The sequence below is a fragment of the Xiphophorus couchianus genome, chromosome 14 (assembly GCF_001444195.1).
Source record: "Xiphophorus couchianus chromosome 14, X_couchianus-1.0, whole genome shotgun sequence".
Taxonomy (NCBI): domain Eukaryota; kingdom Metazoa; phylum Chordata; class Actinopteri; order Cyprinodontiformes; family Poeciliidae; genus Xiphophorus; species Xiphophorus couchianus.
The window spans coordinates 1,497,598-1,519,849 of NC_040241.1; the positions used below are offsets into that span (position 1 = coordinate 1,497,598).

General features: G+C 39.5%; 2 protein-coding genes across 5 annotated transcripts; one reads left to right on the forward strand and one right to left on the reverse strand.

Moving 5' to 3' along the window:
- Nucleotides 1–1,582: 1,582 nt before the first annotated feature.
- On the forward strand, nucleotides 1,583–18,569 carry rela (v-rel avian reticuloendotheliosis viral oncogene homolog A). 2 transcript variants are annotated; one of them, XM_028038325.1, is made up of 11 exons: nucleotides 1,583–1,778; nucleotides 3,349–3,384; nucleotides 3,481–3,626; nucleotides 6,743–6,888; nucleotides 9,127–9,218; nucleotides 9,502–9,636; nucleotides 11,577–11,681; nucleotides 13,753–13,968; nucleotides 14,075–14,155; nucleotides 14,246–14,329; nucleotides 15,972–18,569. In XM_028038325.1, the coding sequence occupies exons 1-11, from the start codon at nucleotides 1,772–1,774 to the stop codon at nucleotides 16,811–16,813; spliced, it is 1,890 nt and encodes a 629-aa protein (XP_027894126.1). In that variant the 5' UTR covers nucleotides 1,583–1,771; the 3' UTR covers nucleotides 16,814–18,569. The 2 variants fall into 2 exon arrangements, with proteins under 2 accessions (XP_027894126.1, XP_027894127.1); XM_028038326.1 differs by having other exon boundaries at nucleotides 15,975–18,569.
- c14h11orf68 (chromosome 14 C11orf68 homolog) lies at nucleotides 9,395–22,187 on the reverse strand. Of its 3 annotated transcripts, none has more exons than XR_003598147.1 (2): nucleotides 21,273–22,187; nucleotides 9,395–9,686 (listed from the first exon to the last, which is right to left on the reverse strand). XR_003598147.1 is itself a non-coding variant. In XM_028038327.1 (2 exons), the coding sequence occupies exon 2, from the start codon at nucleotides 20,882–20,884 to the stop codon at nucleotides 20,144–20,146; it is 741 nt and encodes a 246-aa protein (XP_027894128.1). In that variant the 5' UTR covers nucleotides 20,885–20,922; nucleotides 21,273–21,595; the 3' UTR covers nucleotides 19,168–20,143. The 3 variants fall into 3 exon arrangements, 2 of the variants coding, with proteins under 2 accessions (XP_027894128.1, XP_027894129.1); XM_028038327.1 differs by lacking the exon at nucleotides 9,395–9,686 and adding an exon at nucleotides 19,168–20,922 and having other exon boundaries at nucleotides 21,273–21,595; XM_028038328.1 differs by lacking the exons at nucleotides 9,395–9,686; nucleotides 21,273–22,187 and adding exons at nucleotides 19,168–20,922; nucleotides 21,081–21,266.
- Between the last annotated feature and the right edge of the window lie 65 nt (nucleotides 22,188–22,252).

The following is a 22,252-nucleotide window of genomic DNA, read 5'->3' on the forward strand; positions in this document are numbered from 1 at the left end:
CTCACAACTTATTTTTCTGTTCCTTTAAAGTGCGTCATCTGGGTATTTCCGCACCGTTTGAGTGGGCGGTGGTGAGTTGCACTAAGAAGGAAAATCAAAGAGCAGCAGCTGTCAAGTTGCACAGGAGTCGGCGCCGGAAACCCACGAATCCTATTTTCAAAATAAAAGTCCTGGGTAACATTGACCTGGGCACAGTCATCTTCATGTATTATGAATCATTTTGTTCTTTGCTTTACTTATTTGTTCCGCCAGGTAGTTAGTAAGATTGAGCTCACAAGCAAGCATACAAAAAAAAACTATTTATTGTATTTGTGTTTTTGATGTATTTGCAATTACAGAGTGAATGAAATGTGACACCAGACCACAAGAGGCAGAAATGAATAAGCTACAAGCCTTTACTTATGACTGTAACATTTATCAGTTGAAATCTTAAATCAAAGTTTTAAATTTCACAGTATTTCACATTTGGAACTCTGAAGCAAAGCTAGAACGTAACTCTTTTTTGATTAACATAATTTAAAATCTGAAGATTCAAGGTCTATGTATGAGAAGTGCAGTGTTTAGTTAGCCTATGTCTTGTTTGCTGATACCGCACACCTCACTACCATCTTCCTGTCCTTGTGGTTTTACTTGGCATCTGGAACTTAAAGTACAGCAATATTCGTGACTCACTTTGATTCAAATTTGTAGATTGGGTAGACTCGAAAAATATCAAAACATGTTCTAAGTATAAGTGAAATAGAATAATTCTCTAATTCAGACTTTGTATTTATTTGTACTTCTTTGCATTTCAAGACTCAGATTTTCTCAATATTTCTTGTCCAACTAATAGAGAGGAAACTAGAGGCAGTTTGCCTTATTAGTTTGCTAGTGAATAGTCACTAAATTCTGCCTTGATAGTCCATGGGATCCAAGACAAATCCGCCAATTGAATTGTAAAATCCAAAAAAGAGTCTTCATAACTCTAAACTTATGTAGAATGTCATATTTCAAAGCTAATTTCAGCATTTCTTGTTCGGATTCAGATTAAGGAAGCAGTTTATCAATTTTCTTCTCTTTGAACTTGTTTCTTTGTTATATATCACAGTATTAGATAAGATTACAAAACTGGGAAATAAATATTATATCTTAAAATTTGTTTTAAGATATAATATTTGTTTTAGGATTGTTTTGTGAAACAAATTAAAAATAAAATTGTAAAGTCAGCTATTTACCTTTAATGTTGCTCATTAATTCAAGTGAACAATGTGGTTATAAGTTTAAACAGGTGTTATATATTTTTTTTAAAAAAAGACGGTCAAGCTTAGACAATACGAAAAGGAAGGTCAGTGGTTTGGGGTGTCCGGTGGGCCCAGGGCCTCATATAAAGTTTGACCAGCTCTGAAATGGGCACATTTGATCTATTTGAGAAATGCGTCAGAGGAGTTACTCAAAACAACTGGGACTATTTCAGTCGCAATTGCTGACTTTGACAGTGGGACATTGCGCAAAAAGCAAACAAGAAGCTGGTGCTCTTTGTTCTCTGAAGTACGCGCTGTATTTCTAGGCTACTTTTACCGGAAAGTGAGTGAGCGCTTGCCCCGGCGCTTTACTATGTAGGTGGGGCGAAGGAGGCCGCAGCACAGCACTGTCAAGAAGTTTTTCGACTTCACATTGTCGTTGTTGCAACGTCTTTTCTTTTCTTGCTAAGAAATACAACATAAAACAGGACAGGTGGTGTGAGGGAAAAGTGGTGTGATAAGAGGAGTGTGAGGCGGGAACGGACGCAGCCATGGACGGTGAGTTGAGCTGCCATTATTTGCCCTGCTGCTTGGCAGGAGGTGAAACTGTACGGGTAGTTGTTTTGCGAAGAGGGAAAGCCCCGCTGTCGCTGGGTTTGCGCTAACAGGAGTCGGTTGCTCTTGAATAGTAAAGCAAACTCTTAACCTAAAGTTTAGTATTTGTAATTAATTTCCTAAAGGGTATGACACATAAATTTCAAACGAACTTGTTTGAATTATTTAGCCTGTTGGTGGCTGCTTCACCTGGCCTCGAACCTGTCGCTCTGCCAGGAGGCCTTGTGGGTCGGTCCTAAAGGATTGACTGCCAGACTCCATTCAGAAGTCCCACAGCTTAATGTTTCTCCATCCCTCTGATGAAGTGCAAGTTATGAGTCGTACTCAAATACATTTATCTGATATATTTAACTCTTCGGCTTACATTCGGGCTGGATTTTATCCACCACGCTTGTTTATTTTCATTTTTAAAAATCTCTTTATTTCGTACAACTTCATCTAGCCGCCCAGCTGATTTCCTTTTTTTTATTTATTTATTTTTTTTATAGGAAAGGCAAAAAAAAAGAAGGAAAAATGTATGCAGCAGCAGTGGAGCGGCCATTAAATATATTTATTTATGATTCTCTCATTTCAATCGTAAATTCAAACTGACAATATTCGGCTTGATAAGACATACGAAACTGCTTCAATATTAATAATAATTTCATAGTGACGTCTATGTTGGGTCACTTAAAGTGAAAGTGACATCCAGTTGCCCCAAAAACCATCAGCAGTTATGATATTAGTGCGCTGTGTGACAATATGCTCTCACACACTCATAGACATTTACTTTCACTTTCATACGAAGCTGAAACTAACATAAATTATGCCACTCTGATAAAAAATAACAGTTGCATTCCCATAATTTCAATGACCTGAATTTTAATTTTACATGTATTTAAAAAAATAGTACATCTCCAATAGGATGCATTGAGTTGGTCTATTTTTAAGCAGGGAAATAAAGCTGTAGGTGTTATATTAAAAAATATACATGCATTTTCTCCACCTTATAGTGATTTGTAAGCCCTAGAAAGCAGGCAAGTTCCAGCTTGGAAAGTATCCCACTCATGGTTCTGAAATGAATGCAGGGTGGAGCTTTTTGGCCACCTGATCTCGTTGCACCTTCCTCTCAGGAACCGGAGTTGAGCCAGCTTTTTTCCTTCTCTAGCAACAAATCTGGTAATGCGAGACGTCGGCACGTCACCCCCTTGTTGGCACTTTTCCTCACTCCAGCGCCTCTGGATCTTTGGCGGGCGGTTTACGAGCAGTAATTATATTTAGCTGGGAAGCCCTTATATCTCGGCGGCCTCCTGACCTCTCCTGGTCGCTGTGCCATCTGGTAGATTTCCACTCGGACCGCACCGCAAATGACAAACGCGTACTAAAACCTCAAATATGCAATGAATCCTGCTTTTTTTTCCCAATGTGTTTTAGTCATTTGTGCGGCGGGTTGTGTCGTGCGTCACTTGATGTAGATGATTAACTGTTACTCCTCTTGGGAGTTTACCTAACCCTATCTCTCTGTCACCCTCAGGTGTGTACGGATGGGGCATGACCCCTATTAACCCAGGTATGAAACCATTTTTATAATTTTTTTTAAACTTGCAACCGTTTTTGTCTTGTTTGTACACTGATTATTGATTATCTTGATGTCACCCCCCACCAGTCCAACCAGCGACCCCTTACATAGAGATCATCGAGCAGCCGAAGCAGAGGGGGATGAGGTTCCGCTATAAATGTGAGGGTCGCTCAGCTGGCAGCATTCCTGGAGAGAAAAGCAACGACACCACTAAGACCTACCCGGCCATCAAGGTTGGTCAAATCAACGTTTTCCTGCTTTGATTCGATTTAATGAAGCATAAAATTCACTTATTTACCAGTCAGACTACAACCTGTCGCTGCACAGTTACTGTTTTCATCTTAGGTCCTCAATCTGAACGGGATTTTATGAGATAACCCAACACAAAGTATAATTTTGAATGGAAGTGGAGCGTTGGATAGTTTTCAGTGGTTTGCACAAATAAAATCTGCAAATTGTCACATTGCCATTGTATTCGGTTCTCTGAGTCAATGTTTTTAACCGATTTTACTTATTCTTTGTAGAATAGCTAAAGCTCGGTTAGACTCAAAAGAGAATTTTGGTCGGCACAAATTTTCAAGTCTCTCTGTAGATCAAGTTGAATTTATGTCTGGCCTGTTCAAGCACATGAATATGTTCTGATCTAAACCATTTCCTTGTAGCTTTGAGTGTAGGGGCGCACTGATCACGGCTTTTCGACCAGTCACCGATCTTTAAAAAAGCCTGATCTATTGGTCTGTATTAGGGGTGCTCCGATCAAGTTTTTTGCTGCCGATTCCGATCACCCATGAGGGCCGATTATTGCCGGTTACCTGGATTGGCTGTTAATTTTTTTGCATTAGATATAAATGCTGCTTTGTGAGCTGGCAAAAATTTTTTAAAAAATGATCTGGCAATAAATTCACCTAATTTAGACATAAAACATGCCAAATACTTGTAGACAGAATACAGCAGCTACTCGATCAAAAGGACGATTGAAAAACCTGTAATCAGTAAAACAATATTTAAGGCTCTAAACAGCCTAAATTATACATGAGTCAGATAAATCTCACTACACTGCCTATATTAAATAATGTCAAGAAAAAGAGGAAACATTCATTCAAAGTTAAATGCAGGTTGTATCAAAATAAACAAAATTAAAACTTCCTGAGCGCATGGCTAGCTGACTAATGCTGGTTCTGATTCACTGTTTGTGACCGAGCGGAGTAATTTTGCAGAATGCTAGAAGGAGGCAGAGGAGATCGATTTTTTATTTTTTTTATTTTTCCCCACTGATGTTAGGACATAAGGAAAGTTTTAATGCATACGTAAAATCTTCTGTTTTTTTGTTTAACTTGCGTGCTGAAGCTTCAAGCAGGCGTTCAGTGTGAGTGTTCACTGCCAGTTGGTGCTCCGTCTGTAACATATTACTACCAGTAGCGCGTAGCGGCGGTCCAACAGTGAGAGCATGACCAGCGTCTTACACCGCTAGCTCGAAGACTTGAATAATTTTTCGAGTTATTTGTTTAGCTTTCTGACCATCGTGCTCTTCCGGGTGAGTGTTGGTAGTTGTGCACTGCTTTATCTGCTGTCTGATCGCTCCGGAGGTCTTTTTCCTGCAGTGAGCCTCGACAGCTCACCACAGTCCGTCAGTGCTTGTTTTTTAAATGTCGTATTAGATTCGTTGTGTTGATGCATTTTGACCAGTGAGGTCTTCCCCATTCATTCCCAGAGCGTTGAAGTTCCTCACCACATTGCTTAGCATTTGTTGCCCCAGTGTGATGGAAGGATTAAATATACCTTTGCCAGGCAAATATACCTCTGCCTGTTACATTTATATAGGGGATAATCTGTGTGAAAAGTTGTTGTGAGAGATGATGAAACACACAGTAATAACAATTATGATAACGATAATTGAAATAATCAAGAAAAGTACACATTTAGGTTGAGAGATGAATAACATATGAGCAAGGAGGAAAAGCTGTTGCAGTCACCTAGGTAACCATGCCTTTGATGCCTTGATGATTAGCTGTTTTCCCGTTGAGAATAACACTACTGGCAAACTTCCAGTAGTGTTCCTGGGAAAGCTGATGGGGACTAATAGAAGCCAGGAAATGTGATTAATGTTTTCATGTGTTGCCTAAACTGGGAATACCCCTAAAGATGCATGTGGGCAGTGAAACCAGGGGCCATTTAAAGGCAGGTGTGTAATGGGAAGTAAAGGCTGTCATGCTTAGAAACCATTGCTATTTTGAAACTGAACCTGTCCATATTTGGACTGAAAGGTTGACGTTTGGACACTTGACTTGACCTCAATACACAAATGTTATTTCGACATATATGTATGAACATTGAAGTAGCTCACATAGTTCTAATTTAGGAAGTATATATTTTTTCTCCATGGTTCAGAATATTAATGCTACACACTATTAGAAAAATATTGCAACGCAATAGGATATGCACTAAATCCATATTTTTCTGCCTCCTCTCTTTCCCTTATAAAAATAACTTAAGTTTGAAGTCCTTTTACAATATTAATATTACATGCAGTGATACTACAGTGACATTTGGTATGCATGTCAGTGCAAGTTTTTATGAACACGTTGGGAAAGGATTTTTGTTAGTTTCCACTCATCAGAAAAGCAATCATCTACTGTAAAAAAAAAAAAAACAAGAAAGAAAAAACAAAAAGTATTGGCTAAAATCATAAAACGGAGTGTCTGTGCATTCTTAAAAATCTTAAATTCATGTATCTTAACTTAAAGTTTTAAAATGTCTTAAATCCATTGGAAATTGTGTAAGTTGGCCTGAAATACATTAATCACAGGTCTTATTTTGTTGTAGCATGACTGTTTTATGTATTTTTCTTGAGGGACTTTTCTGTCAGGCAAATGTTTGACTCACACAGACGTCTTTATTACGTTCTGAGACTCGAGACAGTCGAAGCTACCGCTAACTAGCTGCTAATATACCTTTGCTAGCTAGCTTGCTAGCTTTTTTGTGTCTGTTTAAGTGTAATTTATCGGCACTTGGCTAGACGATGTTTGTCTTTGCCACCTGCTTCCGTATGTTGCCAACCCATGCAGTGCTACGTTCATTCTGTGCAAAAAAAGCTTGGCACTTCCACATAAAGTAACCAGTTTTATTTGTATAATTCTGTCGTGATATAGATCTTTAAAAGGGTCTTAAATTTGAGTTGATGAAACCTGCAGACGTGCTGTAAAACAACATCAAAGTTGCCTTTTTTAATGTTTCTACATAAAGGACAGTGATTGGCTGTTCTTTATTTACTATCAGATGACTGAGAGCCATCGAACCTGCTCTGTTTTTTCTCTATCAACCTGCAAATTTGTCTCGTTTTGTCTGACAGGTTCACAACTACAGCGGCCCGCTCCGGGTCCGCATCTCCCTGGTGACAAAGAACCCTCCGCACAAGCCCCACCCCCACGAACTGGTTGGGAAAGACTGCAAACATGGCTACTATGAGGCCGACCTGCAGGAGAGACGAATCCACAGGTGGGCTAGTCGATCCTTAGATTCGGTTTACAGAATGAATCCTCCATGTTTCTGGTCATTTAAGCAGCCGTGCAGATAAGGGATAGTTTTCAAAGTAAATTCAAAGAGCGTGACGACAAGTAAAGGACAGGAAAAACCAGATAGATTGTTTTGCTAAGTGACTGCAGCTCTCAGTCAGCTCTCGGTCATTTTAGTCAAAAACTAAAATGACCTACATTCCACTTCTTGCATGATAGAGACGCACTTCATCCAAATCTTCCCTTTATCCACTTCAGAAATTTCATCAGTAAAGCTACCAGCTCCACCTTCTGCGTGGACATGAGTAAAACATTAACTGGACCCATTAGGAACTGTTGAACTTCCTCTTCAGGGTCTGATATCCTGACTAAAACGGTCTTTTACTGGAAAGGGTCTCGTCGAAACAGGAAGCGGCGCGCTCTCAGGTGTTCTTTACGATCAAGAACTTAAAAACGCGAGTCAACAGAAAGTTTGACTGCTTGACGCCAACGCCTTGTGTTACATAATTAAACCGGTCTTCCTGGTGAGACTGAAATATGTCAGTGTGGTCTAAAACAGAAGTGATGAAGTCTTAACAAACAGCATGTACTTCAGGTGGTTTGAGTTAATCCACTGGGTATATTAGTCATTTAATAAATAAAAAAAACTTTATACAAGGGCTTTATAAGTTTGCCTGATTTAAAAGGATTATAGGAACCTGAACATGAAGGAAGTCTTGTGTTTTTTTTTAAGCTTATTGTGTTCCTACCAAAATGACTGAAAACAATTATTTTATTTTATATCTAAATATATGTTGGGGCCACAAAAAAGGAAAAAAAAAAAACTTCCAGAAGATAAAAATGTGAAATTTAAGAAATATTATTCATGTTTAAATGATGAAGTGGAACCACACAATCCTGAGATGTAGTTCTAAAATTATTCCTGTACATAAAAATGTACATGAAAGTATAATCTTCAGTCAACCAAGAAGTTTGTTTCTGATTGGAATGGACACAGTTTTCTCCCAAAGATAAGGCAATGAGCGAGGAGTATTATGTTTGAAAAACAGAAAACGGCAGAATATCAGAAATTATTTATACTCAGTCATTAATGGAAATTAGGGGTACGCTGATAAGTGTATCATTTATCGTGATACATTTCTTATCATAACATTGATTTATCGTTCCCGCGATACATTTCAATTCATCCTTTTGTCCAGATTGTTAGTTTTACTATCTTCTCCACTGATAGTTCAATAAATACCAATAAATCTAAAAATACAGGTACTATGAACAGTTTAGTGGTACAAATCACACTTCTTTATGTGACCTGTGTCCTAAAGAAGCGTAGTACAAATGGGAATGTTTTTCAAAAGCATTATTTGTGTTTGTGGGGTAATAATGGCTCTGACACACAGTCACAATCTGACAGTTGCCTAAAAGAGAAGTCATATTTTGTTCTTGTCATTCCTTTTATCTCTATAACAACAGTGACTTAAATGTGATATTAAAAAAATGCAATAAAATTCTGCTTAAAATTATATTTGACTAGGAAGCTGGACTTTATTGGTTTTTTTTATTTTTTATCCTGACACATTTAAATTGTAGAGATCAACAAGCTACAATTGTATTATATTATATTGGCCAATATTTAAATTTCCTGCTTTAAAGATGATGAACCCAGTTGGATTTCTTTGCTTTTTCACAGAAATGTTTGTTTTTCTCCTAATACAGTTTTCAATTTAAGACAATGCAGATAATTAAGGTTTCTCTGCTGTCCAAGCAGTGCAAATATAGAGTACTTTTTTTTTAAAAAGGCTTGAAAATTGATTGAAAAAATCTGCAGATTCTAAAACCAAAACAGCATATAAAATATTATAATTTAAGCAAGACAAAATTCCCTTAAAATAAATAGATGCAATTATGAAGTAATGTTGCGTAAATTAGGTTTTTGATTTTTGCAGCCATGTTTACTATATTTAAATGAACAGAGTCTGATAATTCTGACAAACCTTCTAAAAGGTCTTAAAGTATTCTGCTCAGCATTGTTCCCAGAAAGGAGATATTAAGGGGACATTTTTGTAAAAAAATTAAAACTGTACATAAATAAAGCCAAAAGGAAAAAAAAAAACAACCAAAACTTGTATTACCAATATCTGTAATTACACAGATCAATACCCAATCAGTCAAAACATGGAGCTCTGGCGTCCCTTTAATAAAACTTGGTGTATTTGCCCTTTAGTTTTCAGAACCTGGGCATTCAGTGTGTGAAGAAGAAGGATGTCAACGAGGCCATCACTTGCAGACTGCAGACCAGCAACAACCCCTTCAGCAGTAAGTGTCAAACGTTTTCTACTTTTAAGTTGCTGCATTCTCTCCTTAGCGCCCAACTAGACTGATGATAATAATACAGATGCAAATTGAAATGCAAATCAGAATAATAACTTTAGCAGGACGTTTTATTGGGACAAACCCTGTTGAGACGCCAATTTTTCTGTTTTTTGGGGGGGTTTTTTCAAGCGTTCCACCGTTTCTTGACAGGATGCAGTGCTCAGTCAGACTGCCGCGCTGTGTGATTACACTCCCCACCCTTTTCCTTTCTCTGTTTTGATTGCAGTTCCTGAGCCCAAGGTGTGGGAGGAAGAGTTTGACCTGAATTCTGTGCGACTTTGCTTCCAGGCGTCCATCACCCTTCCCACGGGGGACATGTTTCCTCTGCCGCCCGTCGTCTCGCAGCCCATCTTTGACAACAGTGAGTTGGAAACACGACACTCAACTGTTTGTGTGCCAGTTATTGGCTGACTAAGGCAAAAATAAAGAGAGAGAGAAAATTAAAATTTAGTAAGAGCTCATTTACTTAGATGGAAAAATTGGTTTTGTGCAAAAGTGGGGAAATGTTTAGGCCCAACCCTATGGTGTGTAAAGTTAAAATCATGGTCAATTAATTCTGAACACTCAACATCTATCATTTCACTAAGTCTCACTGGCCTAACCTCAATGTGTAAAGAGATATTTTGTGATGCTAGTTTAGAAATATTGGCAAGGGTATTTTTTATTCATTAAACGTTCCAAAATTTACTTTTAGAAGAAAAAAAAAAGATGAAAAGGCACAGTAATTTTCACCAACGTGTTGATCACCTTCTATAACTAGACTTCAAGTTGGCTGAGGCAGCAGTGTAGTTGAAGTATGAAATACTGCCACCTGCAGGTGGTAGTTAGAGGTCATTTAAACCTAATTGAAATAAACTCAGAATTACGCATTAATGCAGACAAAAAAAACGTTGGAATCTGTTGATTCTGCATGAATTTCCACCAAACTGGAGGGACTGATCATTGCTAGTAGCTACCGCACCACAACTCAAATCACTTCAGAAGTATTGGAGACAGTCTGTGACTGGTTGATGGGTTAGAGGGTTTTGGTTGGCCAACAACCAAAAATCTGACAAACATTTAGAATCTATTCACTAGAATGGACCAGTTTGATCAAATGGAAGGGAACTCAAAATGTATACATTTGAGCTGTACAACTGCTGCTGGCGAGAGAGAGCGAGACTTTGAGCGGATAACAGGAAGGCTGAACAAGGTACGAGAAAGTTGCTCTGTTTTCAAACATTCCGGATTTGGAAATGTTGGCACCCTTGTGAAAACAGTGGCATCAAGAAAATAAATATACCCAGAAATCACCAGCCACGCTAACAATGCTAATTACTAGTGTAAGATGCTAACGCTTGGTTAAAGTGTCAACTAGTTACATTTACTTGAGTAACTTTTTGGGAAAAATCTACGTTTAGGAGTATTTTCACTACGCTGTACTTTTTACTTCGGTAACTTTATTATGAAGTATTGCTACTCTTACTTGAGTAAAATTTCTGTTTATGCTACCCACTGAAAGTAACTTCATTAAATAAAGAACAAGCTTTGTTTTGACCAAAAATTTACCAGACACACGACTTTTGTTGGTGATTCATTAGCTTTATAATGAAAGAAATTGATATGGAAAAAACTCACCTCTGCAACTTGGTAATAGAAAAACCTTGTTTTCTTGTTTTACAGTGACTGCTACACATTAACTGTATTCTGATATCGACTTCACCCCCAATCTAAATAATTAAGAAGGCGAAAAATATATTTTCAATACCAGAGAACGGTTCTGAAAAGTAACTTGCAATCAGCTTCAGTCAACATAAATGATGTTAAATTGATCAATCGATTTAAGACTATTGATGACAGCCTTCAATGTCTTTATTTACTTTTGTTTCAGTGAATAGATTTGATTTTATTCCCATGTAATTTCATCTATGAGTTACACTTTGTCTGTCAAGTGAATTTAGGGCAAACCTTTGAAATTCTCTCAGAGGGAAGCGTTTCCTCTCAGCTTCAGTCTAAATGATACAGCACTGTCAGCAGCTTATTGCGAATGTTCTCTGATAGTGATCGTAATTTCACGAGGAAACGGGCGATTATTACAAATTCGACTTATCGGAGCACCTTCTTGCAGCCTCAGACGCTCTTTGTTCCTCTTTGCTTACCGACTTTTCTCATCAGCCTGAAGATACTGACAAGAATTGATCTCTATATTAGCCACATCCTATTTTCGTGCAGTAAACTCAAGTTATTCTCTGCTGCAATCCTTTACTGAATCTTTGTTTCACTACTAATAATTTTTAATTATTTGTTTTTTTTGTCTTTCAGGAGCCCCGAACACAGCCGAGTTGAAAATCTGCAGAGTGAACCGTAACTCCGGCAGCTGCAGAGGAGGGGATGAAATCTTCCTCCTCTGCGATAAAGTGCAAAAAGGTGCCTGTGCTGTCTGACATTTGAATACATTACTACAGCTTTTAACTTACAGTTTCGTACTGAGTAGTCTGTAAATAGAACTCAGAAGTGAGTAAGCAGAGATGTGGCTTACGAGGCATACAATTCGGCGAGGCAGAAAACTGATCGCACCCACAGGAAGTCAGGGTCTGTTGCCTCATTTGAAGAAAAGCACACAGATGTTTCGTGTCAACCAAAAAATACTACCTTTTAGATTGCGTAGATGCAAAAAGCTGTTTTCAAAGGATGATTTAGTTTAAGTGTAAAATCGACTCAAACCATGAATCGCGAATTGCCGCATTTTTGCTTTTTTCTTTTGTCTCAATTCACATGAATAAAGCCTTTCTGTCAACGTGAAGCAGGCCATAAAATCTCAAAGACCGCTAATATTCAGAAATTCAGTCACAGTCAATGAAAGGTATAAGTCTGGATAGTGTCACAAAATCATTTTTAGCACTTTTAGACTCCAGGAAACCACGGTTTAGCCATTCCAAACAAAATGGAGAAAACATAAAAAAGTGGAGAACCTTCTTTAGGACTTCTGAAAGAGTAAAAAGCTTGCAGGCCTGTCACATTACACGTACGGGTCAGATAAAATACCTTGGCCAACCCGGATGTGGCCCACAAGTCCTGCGCTCGTCACGCCTGATCTAGGAGATAAAACATCTGATAACGTTTCTACAGCAAAAGGCGTACGGTCGTGTGACTGGATATCAGACTTATCTCGAGTGCCCAAAATGAGCTGCCACTGCAGTTTGTTGCAAATGTTCAGTTGTGGTCCTGTCAGTCATCAGATGACTACTTTAGCGTGCCTGTCTATGGCCAAAAATAACTTTTCTGCAGCATTACACTTCCGTTTGAAAGACCTTCTGGTTTCAGATGAAGTCATGTTGCGACTGCAGGGTTTTGTTTCTCTGTTGCTGTAGGGTTAGAGTACAACAAAGCAGTGACACTGCATCTAAATGAACAAAATCTGTTCTTGTAATAGTAAATCATGGGTTTAATTATGTACGGATATAGATATACACTACCTTACTGACATTCTTATACTCGTTTGAACTTTTCCACATTTTATCACCATACAAGTTCAAACTTTGGTCCATTTTATTGGGATTTTATGGGATAGACCAATACATAGTGCCTAGTTCTGAAGTTGGGGAAAAGGACAAATGGTTTTCAAAATCTGAAAAGTCTTGTGCATTTATGAGTTAGTACTGTTTAATTTTATTGCAACTACTGCAGCAAGGCTGGTAGATATGCAAGCATCTACCAGCTTGGCATATCTAGAGACCAACATTTCAGGCAAATTTTCTTTACAAATGACCAAATATTTCCAAAAGAATTGGATCACTTGCCTTGCCTATAAGCTTAAATGACATTGTATTTTTAATATACCCACAAGCTGTTGTCAATATTTTTTTAACCAACATTTCAACACCTGATTTCTGTGGTCAGACACTGATGTTGGATGAGATGGCCTGGCTCATTGTCTCCACTCTCAAATCATCCCAAAGGAGTTTTACGAGGGTGGCGATCAGCTCTCCATGCAGACCACTCGAGTTCCTCCACACCAAACTCGCCTATTCGTAAACAAGCTGGGTATTTCTATGTGTACTGATGTAAAGTCATGTTTAAGCTGAAAGGGACTCACTTTCAAACTGTTCCCACAGAGGCAGGAGAATAGAAATTGCTCAAAATATCGCCATAAGTCTAGTGCTGTTTGTGGATCTGGAGGTTCAAGTCATCCGAGCCACATACCCCCCAAAAAACAAACCCAACTGCCAAAAAGCAATGCCCAAAAACCAAACCCAACCCCACTGTTACCCTCTGGCCTCCAAATTTCACACTTGCCAAAATGCTGCCAGAAAACTACCGTTTCCCTAGCAACTGCCCAACCCAGACTCGTGGGAAATGAGATTTTTCACTGCAGAAACCAGAAGTCCATAGAATCCATTCCATGAAGCTCACTACACTCTGTTCTTGTGTCAGTCTCAAATCAATTCCTGGTCACCCTTGTTTTCTAAATCTTCCCGGTTTGCCTGTCCTCCTGCAGAGGACATCGAGGTGCGGTTCTACCAGGACTCCTGGGAGGGGAAGGGCACGTTCTCTCAGGCTGACGTCCACCGGCAGGTGGCCATTGTGTTCCGCACGCCTCCCTATCGCGACACTAACCTCAGCGAGCCCATCAAGGTGAAGATGCAGCTCAGACGGCCCTCTGACCGTGAAGTCAGCGAGCCGATGGACTTCCAGTTCCTACCTGCTGACCCAGGTGACAGACTAGAGTGTTTATTTAAAGGCTCTTGAAAATAATTGAAAAAAAATCACGTAAAATGTATGAAACCTAGCAATTTGCCATTTCGATGATCCCTTTACAGATGAATACAGGCTGTCTGAGAAGAGAAAGCGTACAGGAGACATGTTCCAGAACTTGAAGCTGGGATCTATGTTATCAACTGGTAGGTTATGGCCTGGATGGCCTTCTTTTTGAAATTATCATTATGCTTACATTGAAACTCCACTCACAAGCATGTTTTGTAAAATTCTAGTGTCCGTTCCACAAGACAGACGCCACATAAACCTCGCACGGAGACCAGTTGCAGCTAAACTGAGTTCAATGAACACACAAGCAGGTGAGTTAGTCTCATCCACTTGTTGTCTGGAGTCTGTTTTATTCATTTGATCAGGGAAGACATAAAACAATGTTAACATAATAATATCCTGGTTATATTCTGATGACATCATCAATTGTTGGCGAGCATTGCTAATCCACCTCCTTTGCTTTTGCCGCTCCTCTTTAAATCTGTGTCTATGGTCAACTCCTCTGGGATTTGGGGCCATAGTTCATGTATTGTTTGAGTTTTTGAGATGCTAATCAGCTGCTTCCTCTTGGGAAAAAAATTGCCTTGTTGCCACGGTTACACATCATAATAACCGTTCAAAGGTTAAAATGTAACACCAAGAATCGAGATCCAAACATGCAACACCTTTAACATAAAAATGAAAAGTGTACAAAATTTAGAACTAGCATAACAAGAGCTTCTCTAACATGCTTCCACAGTAAGCAGCGTAGTTCTGCAACGGCTCATGTCAAAATACATTTATATGGTAAAATGGCCCACACATAAATACATTTTTAAATATTAGTGCCAGGACTTTAACACATTAAATCTGATTAATTAACTACATAGATTTTAATGTGTTAAAATGTTAAAGCAATTATTATTATTTTTTTTGCATAGAAAAAAAAAATCTTGAGCCGGAACCTTTATATTATGTTTCTGGTACGCCAGTAAATGTGACACACAACTGACATCCACAAACAGCGACAAAGCCTCTTCTCTCAGCCCACTGGGAGTAAATTGTTTTCTTCAAAAACGATCGGATGGGACGCTGGAAATGACTACTGTTGTGTTGGAACGAGTTAGCCTGTTAGCGAAGCCATTCAAGCCTGAAACATGCTAAACGTGCTGCAGCAGCAGCAGCACAGACATTCCCAATGCTAATGTCAGTGCCCACATTTCTAAAGTCCACATTTCCAAATAAGTTCCATGAATGGTCTGGACCACCTAGATAACAGATTAAAAACAACAAATATCTTTATTGTATGTTTGTGAGCCCCTTAATAAATAGACATATTGGCCCTGTGATATAGCAGCAAAAAGTGTTTTTAAATTGAAACTTTCTTTTCTCAATATGGTTTTTTAAAATGCAATTAATTGCAATTAGTTAATTACAGACCCTCAAATTAACTCAATAAAAGTTTTTTTACTGAGTCCCTCCACTCATAAATTTTAATTTATTTCATAAGGGACAAATGCACAATGAAGGTTTCCCTTAGCAAAAAGGCTATTTCTCATCTGTTGGTGATGGGAAAATAAAGAAAAACACACACATGGACGAACATATAGTTAACAGCAAATTACAAGGAATGGTTGTAGTGATACAAATGACCAATTTTAAAAAGCAATATGATAAAAAATATTAAAACACTCCATTCAAAGATATTAATTTAAAACATAAATGTAGCTTTGATTATTCAACAGCCACTGTTTAAATTATTTTCTTAAACTGTTCACTGACATGTTTGTACAAATGGATATAACGAGGCTTCAAAGTTGATGTTTGCAGAAATTTCTCTTTGAATACCATGCAAAGCACTACCTTTTCCAGTACCTGACATTAATCTGTGAAGTAGTACTGGTCGTTCTTGCATGTTAATAATATCTTAGAATTTGTTTCCGGCCAGAAGACTGATGATGTTTTTTCTTCCAGCAGCGGAGGTTGCGCCTTCTGCCAGTGGGTTGAAACCGTTCTCATACAATCAACCAGGACAGCTGTTCTCAGTCCAGCCTAAGGTTGAGGCATCTTCGTCCATCTCTACGGCGACTACCAACCAAACCTGGAAGATCATGGAGAGCTTGAAGCTGGGCCCCACCAACCCGGTGCAGACCTTCACAATGAGCTCCGTATCGGCCCCTTCCTCCTCCACCGCCTCCACCGCTGCCAACAACGAGTACTCCACCGTCAACCTGTCGGACCTTCACGAGTTCTTCCCCAACATTTCCTCCCCCATGGCCGAGGAGTCCGCGGCTCCTCAGGGAAGCGCCGCCGCCCCACAGACTGGCAGCACCTTCCCCCTGCAGGAGTCCCAGTTCCGGGTAGACCCCCCGCTGGTGGACGACGAGATCCCGGACTTCTCCAACTTCACCGACGCTCCGGTGCCAGGCACCCTGGACAGCCTCAACATGGATGAATTCGAGGACCTTCTGAACCCGCGCCTAATGAGCGAGGGCGGATCTGCCGCGTCCATGCTGACATCTTCCCAACATGGAGTCCTCTCCAGCTCGGCTGCTGCGTCCCACAACGGCGCCTCGTCCCAGAACCTCCCAGACCATGTCAACAACCCAGGAAGCACCTACATGAATTACCCCAACAGCATCGCCAACCTGCTCCGGAACGAGGACATGATCATCCTGGCGTCCAGCACCAACAACAACCAGCAGCCCGCCGTGCTGGATGACTTCGACGTGCTGATGTCCGCCGACGAAGACCGCCTCATCTCCATTTTTAACAGCGGGAGCCAAGCTGGCTTTGTGTCAGGACACCCAACTTAATTGTTTCCCCCCCAAAGACGATTTGTAAATCTCTTCCCTAAAGACTCACTTATTAATAAAGACACAATAAAGGATGCTGGACTGAAAAAGGCTCGAAGAGGCTTAAGGTAGCAAAAGTTCTCCCTGTGGACAAACTCAGAAATGCTATTACCAAATGAGAAACCACAGGACTGAACGCGTCTTGATTTCATTCGGCTCGTTGAAAACAAACATGGATAATGATTTACCTCTAGTAAAGACTGGGTGTGGGTCAACATGAGGTCGTCACAGTGGTTTAAATTTGAATTGAAAATACCATGATACCATGGTATTTACTCAACTGTTTGTTTAAAATGGCCGCCAATCTCCTTGCTTTGCAACATTTCTTCTTGACTGGAAGTGTGCAGCAACAGGTGGGGGCAGCACCTACAGGAACTTCGGTTTGTTGGAAACATTTTTACAGTTTAAAAAACCAAAATGTTTAAGGTTACCGATGAAGCTGACCTATGCCTAGTAAAGACGTTTTGACGAATACGTCAGTAAGGTTGTTCTGAATACAACATGTGTAGCTTGTTTTTTGAGGTTTTTTTGTACTGTCAGTGGAATCATTTTTGGTAGCTAAAATAATTTTCTTCACAGTAAGGCTGGGCGATGAGGCTTGAAATTAAATTTGAAATTAAATTTCTTGTTTAATTACAAGAAAACAGACCAAGTATTAGCAGAATAACGACACAATTTAACCAGAACTAAAATTACAAAAAAAAAAGAGTCCTTTTGATGAGGGGGAAAAAAGGCTTCGAGATCTAACCTGAGCCTTTCAGTGAGCGCGGTTTTCTTCAAAATGAACTGTTTCAATGTCCTGCTGCTGATAATTTGAATTTGGGTTAAACCCCCCCAAAAAACAGCGATGCCAAGGTATAACTTTAAAAAAAAGGCTCAATAATCTTTATTGAATATTTTTATTTTTAATGGAGGAGTTCTCATAAAATTATTACTGCATTCTTTTTATATTACAACTGTACTCTGGTGATACTATCGCTTTATTCTCACATTATTTTGACTTTATTCTCATATTGATACGACTGTATTCTTGTAATACTTTGACCTTATTTTCGAAATTAAAACATCTTTTTAAATTCTGCCCTAATATTCTAACCTGAAAAAAATCAACATCCCCTTCTCCTACGCTTCACTTTGTCCAGAAGTACCGGACCCTCTGCTATCGAGAAACAATTGCTTTGTTAATTCATGAACTCTATTGAAGTTTTAAACTTTAAACCAACCGCTAACGTTTGTCCGTGTCTTATGTTATGCGCCGGTTCGATGCTATGAAGCTTCCGGAAATTGCCTGCGCTGTAAGCAACCATCCTCTGCTTAACCATCTTAACGTTAATTCCATATTTGGAGACGTGGCCAACATGGACTAAACGACTTTGTCCACTTCCTCCGGTGCCACCCCTAAAACTACACGCAGACTATTTGTAATTCTAAAACGGCTCAGAAAAACGACAGTCGTCCACTACTTCTCCTGTCTGCCGATTGGCCCGGTCAAAGTTCTACCGGTGGAATCCCAAGTGAATGGGAGATGAAAATGGAGCGGAAATGCTTAGTAAGACAGTGGCCAGGTTTCTAATATTCCCGTCATGCAGTTGACCTGAATTCAAAGTCCAAATAAATACAAGCCGTAAAAGACGCTTGTTGAGCAAGATGAGCTGTGGGTGTGCTGTCATCATTATGAACTATAAAAAAGGAGTGCATTGGTGGGGGGAAAGAAAAACCAACAGATTTTCCACAAATTAAATCTTCAAAAACCCCCAAAATTAGATTTTATCGCCCAGCCCTACTTCACAGAAGTGTTTGATCTTGCTTTTTGTGTTGGAAAAATGAACAGGCTGGTACTCCTTAGAATGTAATCTAATCTAGAGGGAAGCCTATGCAAATCCAGTGTTGCTATTATCCAATACCACTTTCAATTAACTTTGATTATTAATTAGGGATGCACTGATATGAAAACACAGTCGATGGCGATATTTATATTACTGCTATGGCTGGTAATTGATACTATACATATGTTTTCCTACCCTTTCAACAACCACACTGCTGACATCACCATCAATAGCTGTGTTTCCATTGACTATATAATTGCATAAATTGGAATTATGAAATAAAATTTGCTTAATAGAAACGTAAAAAAAATAAATTTTGCACAAGGATGAAGTAATTTTATGGCTATATCAAAATTAATGTATTTTGCAGAACTGTAATGGAACCACTTTTTTACATCACCAGTCATGTGATCAACAATGGATGTTACTAATGGAAAAGGGACAAGAGGACAGGAAGTAGTAGGATGGTGGTGTGGCATGTTTTTTTTGATTACCTCAACACACTTTCACGTGATTTTAATTTCATTTCTTACATAATAGAAAACCCACAATTGCAAATGTTTTATTTTTTACATTAGCGGAATATCTACAAAGTTTTGCGCGCACTTGTGATGGAAATGCAGCTATTGTCACGTGACTAAACAAATACCACTTACAATCCCCTGCCAAAACATTGATTGTATCAGCCCAGTTTTACTTGCGGAACCAGTCTGTAAAAAAAAAAAAATATATATATATATATATAGTGTATCCCTAATTTTTATGTTCACTGAAGTTACCATTTGAATGTGGTAAGAAACCAAATGAAGGTCTACATGTACATACGGTATAAGCGATTTAAGAGTATGCTTACTAAACCGAGGATTTATTCTGGTGAAGTCATGGGTCAGGTTGCTTTTAACTCCCTATAGAACCTGCAGCAAAAACCAGGTTAAGACTTATGTAAAAACTATTAAGTAGTAACATGCTTTTTTTCCCAGTTATTCTGCCTTTTTTCTTTTTTTACATATGGCAATGCATATATTGGATAAAGATGTAATTTGTTGTAATTAATGACTGTCCCGATTCAAAACACTCTTTGCCAATAAAAACCACAACCGTGTAAAGAATTTGTTATTCAGATGTGTGTTTTATTTGGAAATAGTGTAATATGCAGTACTTAGCACGATTTAAAGCTCAAAAGAATAACCAATTCCTTCTAATCAATGAGTTCCGTTCATAACTCGAATCACCTCCTGAATCATGCGTATGGCTCAAACAATCCAGCCAGTCCCTTAAGTGCTTTATTCCTGAATGGAATCTATCCAAAGCAATCACCCCTGGTAGAACTTAGAAAATGTGCCAGTCAAAAGAAATTGAAGAACTTGAGATACAAACTCGATCAGTTTTGATTACCGCACAGGTTCACCCAAAGGCCTCGTCTTAAAATCAGTCCGGGGGGGAAAAGGCACCCAACTAATCTTCCTTATGTTACTTCCAGATTTGTGACTTTGTTGATAATGTGCGAGCGCCTTGGCACACACTCCAAGTCAAACTTGCTCTCATAGATGGTGGGGCAGAGCTTCCAGCGGTTGTTCCGATAGATCCCCAGGTAGGTGTAGACGTCTGGCTTGTAGGAGAGGGGGCATTTGACGCCCGTGGCCCGGATGAAGGAGTCCAGGCGCACCACTTCGCCTTCGTCTGTGAAGTTCTGGTTATAGGCGCAGATCACCTGCTTGCCTTCCGCCTTGGGGTTGTAAGGACTCACTTTGACCAGGGAGATTTTTCCCTCTAAGGCTGCTCTGGCCACGCACTCCCACGCGTGGTCCAGCTTGAAGCCAGAGGCCAAGTGCATGAGCCACTTTCCGGAGAGTACGCCGTGGTTGAGGGCCAGTTCTTTCACAGTCTGGAAGGTGACAGGCCGGGAGCTGGCTAGCAGTTTGTCCCAGCTCTCCTGGAGACCAGTCACGTCACCTGTAGACGGGCAGTGGTTGGGACCCACCACGGCTATCCACCCCACGCTACTGACCCCGTTGTCCTCGTCCCCAAACCGGTACACCTGGGAGGGTCTGTTGCTCTCCAGCCAGCCGTCAAACTCGGACCTGGGGGTATTTCTGGAGTCGAAAACGATCCAGGGGTCCATGTCCGCAGCCATGGCCTCGGCGGCGTACGTCTCTGCGGAAAGGGGGGTCTCCCCCTCGCCGTCCGCGGGGGCTTCCTCCTCCATGATGCCGTCAAGTGTGCGCTGAAGACTGAAGAACGACTCTTGAGTGGGGAGAGCAGACGCAGCTGTTGAGTACTACAGTTTGTTTTACTACGCCCGTATTCCACACCCCCAACAATTGCTAAATAGCAACAACGTCCAAACCAACGTTTTCTGTCCACACCGTCTAATAAGGCTTGGAGAAGAAATGAACAATTACCTCTGCCCTCCTGCTGAGGCTAGCCCGCTAAGCTAGCGACTTTCGAGCATAAAAACTACTTTTTTGAGCAATTTTGAAGGAGCAACAAAGACTAACGAGTAACTTATAAACGCAACAGGCGTTATAAAATCCACACGCAATCTGTGGAATGAACACGTCATGAGACGTGGAGCATAAATGTAGTCACTTTACCTGCTGTAGCTCACGTTTGTTAGCCAGTGTGGCTCTTCTTCCGCTCCACGGCGCAGCGATGTTGTTAAAGTTAGCTTCTGATTTGAGGCTTTGATAAAGGGACATTTCTGTGTTTTAATAGGCCTGGGGTTTTTGATCGCATATAATATAATATTTAAAAGATTTAGATGAATCAAAGTTGGTCTGAATTGTTCTACAGTGCCTTCACACCTTCTCTGTCTTAGTAACCTCCAAATGTAATTGTCTAAAAACCCATATTAGAACTTCCAGTAGAACTTTTGTGTTTTTTCTTTTGTGGTGAAAAAAGGCTTCCATAAAAAGCAGCAAGTCGTTGTGAACTGTAAGAAAAATAATAATTTTCTATATTTGTGGCCTTTATGAAAAAGAAGAAAGTCATTAGAAGTCCGGTTTAGTGCAACCCATGAAGAGGACTCTAGGCAGGAAGTTAAATAGTGCTGCATGCAAATCGACAGAAAATAGTGCAAACAAAACGCAGAGGTGGCAGCAGTATGCTGTGAAATAGTGTGAAAAATTGAGAGAAATGCAAAACTGGTGTGACGGATCTAAATATTGTAGTTTTTAAGATTTAATTAGAATCCTTCTATAATGTCGTCTACATGATACTGAAAATAAAAGACACTGAAGCAGTTCTCCTTTTAGTTTCACAAATTATGTTGTATTTTTGTGAATCTTTCCTCATTAAAGTTGTAACAAACAACTTTTGACTGTCAAAACTGGTAAAAAGAAAATCTAGTTTTTCAAACAAATGTGACGTAGCCCTTTAAGCGGATGTGATTCAGAACCAACTTCAAGCTTGATGACGCAGCTTTGTTGTAACCAAAATACATGTTCTTTTTTTTCTTTTTTTCTCAACCAATTAACGTTAAATATTCCTTTAAAATATTTGGTCATTTTCAACGCTTCATTACAAAATAATTTTTAAAAATGCGGGGTTGTTTTTTTTTTATCGAGAAATATTG